At 34.8% G+C, this 12,189-nt stretch overlaps 1 protein-coding gene and 1 long non-coding RNA gene across 3 annotated transcripts; both read right to left on the bottom strand.

The window, feature by feature from the left end:
• Positions 1–2,693: 2,693 nt before the first annotated feature.
• LOC114402692 (zinc finger protein CONSTANS-LIKE 9-like) lies at positions 2,694–11,084 on the bottom strand. Of its 2 annotated transcripts, none has more exons than XM_028365345.1 (6): positions 10,726–11,084; positions 9,093–9,794; positions 8,352–8,579; positions 3,877–4,181; positions 3,445–3,576; positions 2,694–3,308 (listed from the first exon to the last, which is right to left on the bottom strand). In XM_028365345.1, the coding sequence occupies exons 2-5, from the start codon at positions 9,657–9,659 to the stop codon at positions 3,447–3,449; spliced, it is 1,230 nt and encodes a 409-aa protein (XP_028221146.1). In that variant the 5' UTR covers positions 9,660–9,794; positions 10,726–11,084; the 3' UTR covers positions 2,694–3,308; positions 3,445–3,446. The 2 variants fall into 2 exon arrangements, with proteins under 2 accessions (XP_028221146.1, XP_028221147.1); XM_028365346.1 differs by having other exon boundaries at positions 10,940–11,084.
• On the bottom strand, positions 5,832–8,345 carry LOC114402693. The gene is made up of 2 exons (XR_003664499.1): positions 6,461–8,345; positions 5,832–6,272 (listed from the first exon to the last, which is right to left on the bottom strand). It is a non-coding gene; the product is annotated as an uncharacterized LOC114402693 (long non-coding RNA).
• Positions 11,085–12,189: the final 1,105 nt, after the last annotated feature.

Genomic DNA, 12,189 nt, shown 5'->3' with positions numbered 1-12,189 from the left:
TCATCACTTTAGTCCCTATAAATTTTTTTTTGTCTAGTTTTAGCTTCTCATTTATTTTTATTGTTCAAAATTAGTCTTATATATAAAATAAATAAGGGACTAAAAATGAGCAAAACAAAAACTAATTTTCAATAATAAAAATAAACAAAAGACTAAAAATGAAAAAAAAAATTGAAGGACTAAAAGAATTGACTAAAAGAATTAATAAATGACTAAAATTATAAAAAAAAATGAAGACTAAAAATTAAAATCTCTTTAAAAGACTAAAAGCTTAATTAATGAAAGATAATAAATCATCCTTTGATACCGTAGAACAACATATAGTTTAAGAAAACTATTAAAGTGAGATGGCTTCTACGGTGGAAAAGAAATATGGTGCGTATAATGTAATTTTATTCCGAGATTCATGTGGGACTAAGGTAGGGTTGCTCAGACTGAATTATATTAAAAAAAAAATATTGTATGTTTTCCCCTTCGAACTCAATTCGCAAGACAACTACACTTCCTCTCTCATGTGATCGGATTGGCTTCATCGATGAAGCAATGTGCGCCGGCGGCATTGATAAAAGGATGATGGAGAAGAAAAAGGGGAGATTTCAAGATCGATGCGAATTGTAAAATAATGGTTGAGAAGTGCGCCGCCTTGAAGTGTTCCAGAACCTTTAGTAGTGCCGCCGCAAGTGGTGCGCGTTGCAGAACCTTGAGTAAGGAAACCGCCGCAACGTGAGGTGTTGCCGACGGAGGCCAATTCACGATGGCCATTTGCGATCATGCGTTTTCGATGGGGAACTCGTTTTGTACGACTTGGGCATGGTTCTGGGTTGACGATTGCGGGTGATGCGGAGACGAGGGTAGAAGAGGGACGCACGCAGCCTCCCTGGTGCAGTGGTGACGACAATCTATTTGCTTCCTTTTCTGGATTAGGTTACGATGAACCTTGATTTGAATTTATTGTGATTAATTTATCTTTTTTTTTTTATTTAATTATTGAATTTGTGCTTAATGCTTTTCTATTGGGAAGTTCAATAACCTTTATGAGCCTAGGGATACACATAGATTGTATGCTTCCATGTGAATTTCCGTCTCTTAATGCTTGTGAGTTATGACTAATGTTGCTCATTTAAGGGATTACGGTTCATAGTAGGGGGAAAAAGATATATCATCTAAGGAATTAGGGTTAAATTAATTAAATTAAAGAAATTGGCTAGGAATTGCATAACACAGGCATTTAATGTTACTAATTAGTTCACTTCCATGGCTGGTTTAATATAAAACAACTTGTTAGAAATTATCATGAATCAAATAAAACGTATGCAGATAACATATTGTTTGATAATCCGTAAAATTATAGATACAATATCAAACAAACAAAGAAGAAAACAAAACAAACGAATGTCCTATCTTCTATTGAACTTGAAAAATTCTTCATTGACAACTTACAAAATTACACAAAATTCTCAATACAAAATGAAAAAGAAATTCCTTCAGAATCCAATACATATTTCACCAGACTGAATTAATCAATACAAAAAGAAGCAAGAAACAAAATGAAAAGAAGAAAATAATTGAAAAGTGCTACAAAAAGTTCATGATTTAACCTAGCCAATCCAAAAAATGCAGGTAGGAAATTTAACAAAGCACAACAACATGAGACCCCTACTGGTCTTGCATGCAGCCAAGGAAAGTACTAACAAGTTTATTAGCCTCCTCATGGTTGGAGAACAATACAAAAACAAATTTCTCTTGCTCTCGCATAACTTTTTCGTTATAGTTATTGTGTGACATGAATTAAACAGATCTCATAGTTATTTGTCAGTAACATCCTCATCAATTTTGTTTACATAAAAGTTAGATAATGATGTTACTGATAAAGAGTTACGAGAATGTTTTTAGCCACCACTGCAAATTTTCTCAACTCCAGAATTGCTTCCCTTTTATATGAACCTTTCCAATTTCAGAATCATCATTTTCTGAAAACCAATTGATACCATGAAAGAAAGGAGAAAATAGAATGTGTATGAATTACATTGAATGTGTACATGGTGTATATATATATGGATACAACAATTGAAAAGGATTTGTGAAACCAAGTTCTTAAGATAAGAACTAATTCAAATTCAAATATGTATGGATTAGAAAAGATAAAAAAAAAATGAATTGGTGATATGATTTTAATAAGAGAAAAGATAGCAGAGTTATCTAGAGCAAGCTCGACTTGATGGCCAAGTTTCTTAAATCTGCACCAAATAAAGAAGGAGAGTACTTTCTAATAGAATCAGTTTCAGTTTTTTTTTTTTCTTCACCCTATCTGATCTGTAATTTTTGAATTCGAAAGTTAGTTTCACAAATCCTAACTAATTGTTGTATCCGAATATATACTATACACACGTTCTATTTTCTTCATCATTTCTTTCTTCATTGTAATCAACAGACATCTATTTTCTCCTTTATTTCTTTCTTCCATTGCTGGTTTAATATAAAATGACTTGCCCGAAAATTATCATGAATGAAATAAAACCTCTGCAGATAGCATATTGTATGATAATCGATCAAATTAAAGAAACATTATCAAACATACAAAGAAGAAAGTAAAACAAACATATGTCCCGTCTTCTATTGAAACTTGAAAAATTCTTCATTAACAACTTACAAGATTATACAAAATTCTCAATACAACATAAGATGCCAACGAGTATAGAAAAAGAAATTCCTTCAAAATGAAATACATATTTCACCACAGACTGAATTAATCAATACAAAAGATGCAAGAAACAAAATCAAAAGAAAATAATTGAAAAGTGCTACAAACCATCAACATGCATAGTACCCTATTCTATACATGGGAGATTGAATTTACATTTTTTGTCTGATTACATCAAAAGAGATGAGCAAAAATATACATGTAGATTGTGTGCTATACATGTCAAAGGTAAGAGTTGGCCAAATATTACAATTTACAATCTTTGTTAAGCCACTTATCATGCCATCTCAGGCACTTGTACATGTGACTATAGCAGAGGGGAGAGTTTACATGACCACATCACAGGCATGGAAGTATGGTTAAGGCCAAAGAACTTAGAAGAAGGCTTTTTGAATTCTTGGAATTATGCAGCAGAAATTGCCAAGCTTTAACATAAAGGCAATCCAAACACCATTGCCTGAAGGGGGGGGGGGCACTTTGTGATAACATCATTATCACAAGTTGGACATCCTTCACAGTGAAGGACAAAGAGTCGGCTCCTGATCCCGAGCTTACACTGTTGAACGCAGCCCTTTTCCTCCTCGAAGAACATCAATCCAGGCCCCTCCTGTAATAAAATCAGATAGCTTGTCATTGCAGGGACAAAGAATGCATCAAATTTTCATCCATTTTTTTCAGGAAACTGTTTTTCTTTTGCTACTATAGGACTGTTTCTTTTTATAAAACATGATTAAAAATTGTACATTCAGCAGCTTCTGGTTGTGCTCAAAGGGTCATAATCATAGACGTCACCGGCTTTGACAAACCGCCCTTTCACACGCCTTCTGACATCAGCCCTTGCCTTGCGAGAGGCATACCTAACTTTTTTGTCAAACCTAGTAAGATAATAATAATGGATGTTCAGTCAACTTAAAGCAAACATGCTTTGGAATTTTGAAATAAAACAAATCCTGCAAGTTAGGGACGAGTTATCTAGTTTTGTAGCAAAGAATAAAAATAGCAACCCAATCATAACCAGTGGAAATCAGAACAAAGATGATAATCAATTATGGTCATCAATACTTCCAACAATTGCAAATATTTAACCAAAACCAAACCCCTCTATTATGAAAAACAAAACAAAACTGAGGCATCAAGAGTGATTTAATTTAAAAAGTATTATCGCAGTCACTTACATCCGTGTCTTCTTCTTTTCCTTGTACCGCATGACAGCATTACTACGGTTGGCGGATTGTAGGGAATTCTCCGGACAAGGAGCAAACCAAGGAGGTTCTCCCATGAGAAGCATTGAAGAAGCCCCACAGTCTTGATAGTCTCCAGCACTACTCTCTCCAGTAACACCAGAAAAAGAAAGGTTTGATTGAGTTTGCCTTCCAGTAAAACAAAGAATTGGTTCAGTTTTAGTACTCAAAATGGAATCTGCAGACGCTGCATTGCTGCAAGCTGGTTGCATTGCATTGACCTGTCCAACCGACGACCCCTAGACATAAAGTTAGATCTGAAAATAAGTATGCCGCGAAAGAAATGTTAACCAACACAACACCCCACAAAAGAAATTAAAATTCTATGTCCAGTGCAACTAATACATTGTAAGCATGCATCACACTGTACAGTGAACATCTCATTCTTAACACTTGAATGTATGCACCATATGTAGATGAACAAAATATATGTTCCACTTCAAATAAAAATTATAGATTTAAGGAATGAAAATAAACTGATATTTTGTATTATTTCTTTAACATTATGCAAATTCCAGGCAATCAGTATTTAACATCAGCACTTTGATTATTTTTGACAAGGACCAACCCTCGGGCTTGAAGCATTTTTATTTTGAAGAGGGGCAACATTATCTGAACTCTTGACCACTTGGTCATAAAGGCTTTGATGCCATGACAGGGACCAACTCTCCTGAAAGCCTAACCTAATACTAGAGACTGATTCTAACAGTTTGCTGTTGCATTATCAGTTTGTTCAATTTCCAGAAGAGTTATTAAGAATATTGTGTGTGTTGAAAGATAATTGTTAAGAGAAATTTTGTATGCAGGCAGTGGGCTGCATACTTGATTTATAGCTTGATTATAATCAATGAATGGAGTAACCAAGGGGGTAATTAGAAGCTAACAAATGACATTGAGGGGGTAATTAGTTTCTATTCTATAGCCTAATCACTATCTAAAAAGCATAATTACAAGGTAAGCATAGCATAATATTACTCAAATGCACCGGAGAATTTCTCATGCAAAGGCAGAAGAGATCTTTTTCTATTCATTTTACAATTCATCTCACTCCATTATTACCATCACCACTCCAGTTAAAATTTATCGAAGAGTGTAAATCAGTTATAATGAAATTGTTCAAGACTTTGAGTAACTTCATTTTATTATTTTCTTAATTCACTATAATGAATATGGATATTTAGACTCATTAAATAGAACATCTTTAGACACGAATAATCTGCCACTAGGAGAAAGACACTTGTAACCTTTATGTGAGGTAGAATAGCCTAAGAAAAGACATTCATGAGACCTAAAGTCCAATTTATGAGTGTTATAGGGTCTAAGCAATGGAAAACAAGAACAGCCAAAAGTTTTTAAAAACTTGTAATCAGGAAATTGCTTGAAGAGAACATGATAGGGTACAGAGAAATTAAGAGAGGCTGTGGGTAATCTGTTTATGAGGTAAACAGCAGTAAGAAAGGCAAAGTCCCAAAACTTTAAAGGTAAGGAAGCATGGAGTAAGACCGAGTTCAACCACATGTCGATGTTTTCTTTCAACCACCCCATTTTGATGATGGATGTGGGGACAAAATGATTCTGTGATAATGGATGACATCCCCCCCCCCCCCCCCCCCCCAAATCTGTTTGCAAAATTTTGATTTGTTAAATTGTAACTCAGCCATAGCTTTAAATCTTTTGAATACTGCAAAAGTTTCAGCTTTGGTTTTAAGAAGAAAGATCCAAGTAAACTTAGAAAAGGAATCAACAAAAGTAATATAGTATAGGTAACCATTGGTGGAAGGAACACGAGAAGGACCCCAAAGATCACTATATATTAATTCCAAAGGAAAGGAATGAACCAAATTAGAAAGGGAAGAGGGAAGTCTATGAGATTTTCCAACAGCACAAGCTGAACAAAATTCAAGCAAATTTTTATTAATGGTGGGAATATTACAATGTTTGAGAACACTGGGATGACTTGCACGCTGGGATGTACAGAATCTAGTACTACTTGTACTGTTTTATATATATAATTATATAATACATGCATACTTTTGCTGACAAAAAAAACAATGTTTGAGAACAAGCTGTAAAACATGACTATTTGGATGACCAAGTCTGTCATGCCAAACACTATTGGACCCATTACATGGAGTTACAAGGGAATTGTCAATCTTATTACAAGTATCTAAAGGGCAATTGACTTTAGAAGTGGCAGGATTAACAGAATTGACAGCAGTAGACAAGCAGTATGAAGCAACACCAGTTGAAGATGAATGAAACTGGATGTTGGGAAAAGTGTATGAACCATCAGGACCAACAGTACCTTGAAATAACACTTCATTGGTAACCTGAGATTTGACAGCACAGCAATTAGCATGAAATTCAAAGAACACTAAATTATCTTTTGCAAATTTACTGACAGATATAAGGTTCTTTGTTATGGTGGGAACATGCAGGAGATGATTGAGAGATAAAGAGACAGAAGAATTATAAGGTGATGTAAAAATGGAAGAACCAGAAGAGTGAATTTTCAGACCTTGGCCGTTTCCTATGAAAATCTGTTCTGGTCCTTCAGAGGGCTCTAGCTGTTGAATGTTCTGTGACTCACCAGTGACATGAAACGAGGCACCAGAATCAGGAATTCAGTTTGTAGAGTTGGACTGAGGCTGTGCATTGGTCAGCATAGCATTGGCACTAGGGTTTGCCATGCTGGTATTTCCAGATTTGTAAGTATTGTTGGTATAAACATTAGAGGGACGAGGTTCACTACAAGTCTGACCAAAATTGCCATTATGCTGAGTGTCATTCCTCTGAGATGAGGTGTGTGAGGAATAATCAGCACTCATAGGATCATGTAGAGATAGGGCAGAATTTGGTTGATAATATTGATCATAGCGATAGTGACAAACAGCTGCAGCATGACCAAATTTAAAGCAGACTTGGCATTGGAAATTGGCAAATCAACCTGCACCAGTGCGACCACGGCCACTACTGCCACCACCACAACGACCGTTGCTGCTGCCACCCTTATTATAGCCACTGCGCGCAGAACCACCGCGAAAACCAGAAAAACTTTCAGGATCTGATTGAGAACTTGACTTGTTTGGCACAGTGTAATTTTCAGAATGCAAATTCACTGAGTTGCGCATGAGTGTAATTAATCGAAGGTGAGGCTGCCTGATTAGTGAAATTATTCAGATGAGACTCATGAGCTAGAAGAAGCGCTTCAACTTGCGCGATTGGAACGTTCAAACTTGCTCTCAATTATCAGGTGATAATCTGGAGTAAGACCTTCAAGAATTGAATCCACGTGCTCTTGAATCATTATAGGGCTTCCTACTGAAGCAAGAGCATCAGTGAGTGCTTTGATGTGAGACAAACTCTCACATCAACTAGCTTCCAAGTTTCGTTGCTCGAAGTTGAGTGCGCAACTGATGCGCCGTGGCGATTGTCTGCTTGTAGAAGTAATCATGAATGCACTCCTAGACTTCATAGGAATGATTTCAACTGATTACATCATTACATGAGAAAGAATTGGTGTAGAAAGAGTGGATTGAAGCCAGGTTAATAAAGCCTGATCTTGTTGTTCCCATGCTTCGTAAGCTGGATTTTCACATCCAACTTCACGATCTTCCTCAGAGAGAAATCAAAGCGGAATCTGAGGATTAGCAACGAATCGTTGAAGTTTGTGTGATTTGATAACAGGCTCAACTTGTTGACGCCATAGAAGAAAGCTTGAATCATCAAGTTTATGTGATATGGAATTGGAAAAAGAAGATGTGGAAAGGAGCATGGTGCTGTTTGCAGCCATTGAAGATCTCACCAAGCTCTAGATACCATATTAGAAAACTAATAGATCATATAAGAACTCTCTTCAGATCATAGAAAAAGGAGAAAAGAAGGAAGATAAAAGGAATGAGAAAATATTATTGAGGTAATTGAATCCTGAGTTACAACACTCTGTTTATAGAGTTGTGAAGTTAGTTGCAATACAGTTAGTTAGGAAACACTTAGTTAGATATGACAGCTGTCAATAACTACCTTTACAAACTGACAGTGTGCTAACTACTAACTTGAGAGAGTGCAGTAGAATTTTAAAGAACATAAAAACAAAAATAGAATCAAACACGCCCATAAATTATTGATCTAATAGTGCGGAGCTAGTTAAAATCACAATGGAGCACACTTATAATGCAACTTGCCTCAAAATCCCAGTTGAGACTGAAGCTGAGCGTAGGCCCTATTTCTAAATATCTATGATAATAGTTAAAATATTCAGAAAAACCAGATTATCAAGGAGAAAACAAATGCACATTTGTGAATACACAAGAACATCATCTATGAAGTATACAGAACATAACATGTGATGCTCCATTAGTAAAAAAAGCCATGATTATCACAGACAAAAGATAGCTAGAGTTTAGCACCTCAGCAGCAATAGCTTCCTGACAATTGGAATCTCCAGCAGACATGCCTTTTGTCCCAAACAAGCTATCAATTCCACCATTTTCAAAAAGCTCCTCAGAATGACTGAGGGCCATACCAAAAAGTTCTTCATAATTCTCAAGATCTAGATCCACTTCATCCATGTTGAAATCATCATACAGATTATCATCTTCAGATAAGGCAGGGCATTTTGTAGCAGGACAGTATAACTGCAGATTGAAAATGAGATATTAGCAATTAGCAATGTAAATAATATGATGAAATTATGAGAATTTTAATGTAGAACATTAAAATTTTGTTAAATCATTTCAGTAAAAAAGACAAACGTTGGAAAATTCACATAAATATGCCCGCTTCTGTTCTCAGTTCAAGCTACCAATAAATAAGGAAAACTATTATTTTTGCAAAACCAAAACATACCTTAAACCAAGAAACAATAAAGTAACCAAAGCAAGTAGCTTTAAATCCAGCATATAGAAAATGAAACAACCACAGAACTTGAGAATTGAACCAAAAGAATTATATGATTCAGTGAATAATTTTGCCATTACTCTGAGGCTTCTATATGGAAACAAAGTTTTAAAGCCATCAAACAAATTGAGGCAAAGCACTCATCCCTAGCAAACTTATAATTTCATTCCTATGCAGTTGTTAGAAAGTCCATTACACCTAGTGTCGGTGATGTTATTCTTGATGACAGTGATTATGACATCCAACTATACCTTTGGCAGACATTCATTGGTAGGTCCAGCTGGCTGGTCCAGAATACAAGGTTCGGAGCTTGATTCAGGCATCAAAGATGCACCAACCAAAGACTTGTTCAAAGCAGGTAGATCGGTAACTTCATCTGAACCAGACACATTCTGGTCTTCCGGAGGAACACCAGCACACTTGTTCTCATTAATACTCATTAAGCCTAGTTCTTGCTCACATGTAGACTCACTTATGGCAGCGATTTCTAACACAAATGACCATATCGAAGACAGTTCTGCCGCTGAAGGGCAGCCAGAGTAGCAATTGATTGCTTGTCTCTTATGTGTTGAAGAAGATGTAGAGGTGCCATGACCCAACCAGTCGCAATTCTGACAAAGTGAAATCTTCTCTTCAACACACCTTACAAAGGCAGGTTGTGAATTGCATCTCTCGCATAAAAGGGTGCGTGAATGACGCTTAGAAAGGGCATTAGCAGAATGAACATTCCGATCACAAGACAAACATAAGCATGCAGCGTCAGAGCGGCAGTACACCATGGATCTCTGGTCTCCACAAAAATCACATATATAACCCATCTTTAGACTCACTTTTCTCTTGCACCTTAGTGTCAATTAATGAATCTCCACCTAGAAACAGTCTTTACAAACCACGATATGCCGCAAAAAATAGAGAAGTTCCCCCTTCTTATCTGAAGATGCAGAAGCCGAATTCTGCCATATAACATAGAAGCCATCAGACAATGTGACAAAGAAAACAGGATTTTAATACCGTAAATTCAGCAGCTACCGAGAAACAAAAAAAAAATTAACATTTTACTGAGAACAGATACATAGTGATATAAAGAGATTAAAAGGGGAGAAAAACAAACTAAAATGGCAAGACATTTATGGGACCAATCTTATGAAAACTTGCAAGCAACACCAACAAATTAAGAAAAAGTTCAAAGCAATGAAAGCATGTATGTATGCCTCCATATCTAATGTATATTTAGGATTTCAAGAGATAGAAAGGGAAAATAAATTCTACAAAAAAAAAATCTAACAAATTCAAAAAAATATTTCCACATCAGCACGAAATTATATATGATAGCAAGTGATTATTTCAAAATAAGAATAAAAATTATAATTGAGACAGCATCACCTAATAATAATTACAAGAAGAAATACCAGAGGGACTTCAGAGTTGAAATTGAAAATTAGTACATAATCCATATACTAAAAGAAATTTACATAGAAAAATTACCATTTCATTTAATCAATAAACACGGGCATTTCCATCATCAACAAACCAACAACAACAACACCCAAATTCAAAGAACAAAAAGTTATGGCTGAATAACCAAAAATTCAGAAACACCACTAAACTAACACAGAATCATATACCCACATAAACAAAAACCAAGAGAGAGAGAGAGAGAGGGAGAGAGAGAGAGAGCAAATAAGACATCTAAAAAAATCTAATTCAATCCCAACATACCAGAATAATTACCAGTTTCTTAAAATTCTCAACTTTTCTTTGCCTTAATCCCCCAGAAAAACATAAGCTTTAAAAAAACAAATACAAAAATTAACCAAAAAAATACAGAAAACAAAACCATGGGTTTTCTCAAGAAGATGAGAAAGTACGAGGCAAGAAAATTACCTCACGGCAAAGAAGACAATGAGAACAAGATCGGTAAGCAAAAGGGATTTGCTTTTTCAGAAGAAGAAGAAAAAGAAAAATATTTATTTATTTTTATGCAAAACTTTTAAGCAAAGCAAAACAAAGAAAGCCCTAGAAGTAGAAATAGTAGAAGCAGCTGAACTCTTTCAAGAGAACAACAGAAATCACCCAGATTTCTCTTTCTCTCTCTTACTTTTTTTTTCTGTTTTCCCTGTCCTCTCTTGTGCTCTCTGCTAATAAGACTGTTGAGAAGGTTGAGAGAGAAGAGAAGAGAATATAGATAAATGTAGATCAGATATGAAAAGAAAAGAAGAGAAGAATAATGCAAATGGTGTGTGTAGGTAATGTGACATAAACAAAGGTGATAAAAAGTGCAAACAAAAGGGGGAAAAAATATAATGCAAGTGGGGCCATGTCCTTTTCATAGTGAAAGGAAAAGGTTGGGCTTTCCCTTTTTCTTCTCCTTCCCATTAGAAAAATATTATCAAATGTTTCTATTGCGTGCACTTTCTCAATCTATCTGTGTTCCTGTGATTGTACAATGATATTGTTTGCAATTTTTTATATACTAATAATTAATTAATTAATATATGGTCATTGGAAGGTTGAACTTTGGCTAAAAAGTGCATCACATGATGGGTGAGGTGGACAAATGGTGTTATGGTAGCATGTGTTTGCTTCTTACTTGCTACCTTTTTTACTATCTCTTTTTATTATTTTTTTATTTTTGTTTTAGTTTTCTCAGAGTTCGGCGGCGAGGCATCCATGGATTTGTTGGTACTTGCTTGGTTTCGTACCCCCACAGCCAAATTATTATTTTATTTATATAGTAATATGCCTATAATTATGCATTTATTATTACCTGTTGCCTACTTTAATTAACGTAGATTGGACTATCTTATATCTACGGGGTGTAGATGGATCGTATCGAACCCTATCTAAATCTTGTCTAACCATTTTGTATTTTATAGCCTAAGGTTAGGTCTTTTATTAGTCAATAGTCTTTTTTAGGTTTAGATCAGGCATTAATATAATTATGACCCTAACCCCTTTAGTTTAAAGGCTGATTTCTTATTAAGAAATATAAAAAATTTATCATATAACAATAAAATTATTATACGTTAAAATATTAGAGTGTGAAAGAATGATTTACTTATTATTTTTATGTTACTATGATCAAAATTTATCTATTTATATTACATGTGACAATTTGACGGACTATTTATCTACTTATATTACATGTGATAATTTGATGGACTATCAAATTTTGTCTATTTATATTAGAATAGTTATCAAATTGATTAAATAGGAAAGCACAAACTTTAATACTATCATTTTGTGATCCTTTGGACTAAAATTTTCTATTTAATAAGAATTAGATATTTTGTAGGTCTTAAATGCATAATATTTCAACATTTATTTAGAAGCTGTTTAAACTTTAAA

Source organism: Glycine soja, chromosome 20 (assembly GCF_004193775.1).
Source record: "Glycine soja cultivar W05 chromosome 20, ASM419377v2, whole genome shotgun sequence".
NCBI lineage: Eukaryota > Viridiplantae > Streptophyta > Magnoliopsida > Fabales > Fabaceae > Glycine > Glycine soja.
Note: the sequence above shows the minus strand (reverse complement) of the source record. Positions and strands in the feature narration are given on the sequence as shown.

Coding starts and splice junctions, on each gene's coding strand:
- LOC114402692 (XM_028365345.1), bottom strand. CDS start 9,659: ATGGGTTATATATGTGATTTTTGTGGAGACCAGAGATCCATGGTGTAC. Junction 4,182..8,351: donor AGGAAGCTATTGCTGCTGAG/GTGCTAAACTCT, acceptor CTTTATGTCTAG/GGGTCGTCGGTTGGACAGGT. Junction 3,577..3,876: donor GAAAAGAAGAAGACACGGAT/GTAAGTGACTGC, acceptor TTATCTTACTAG/GTTTGACAAAAAAGTTAGGT.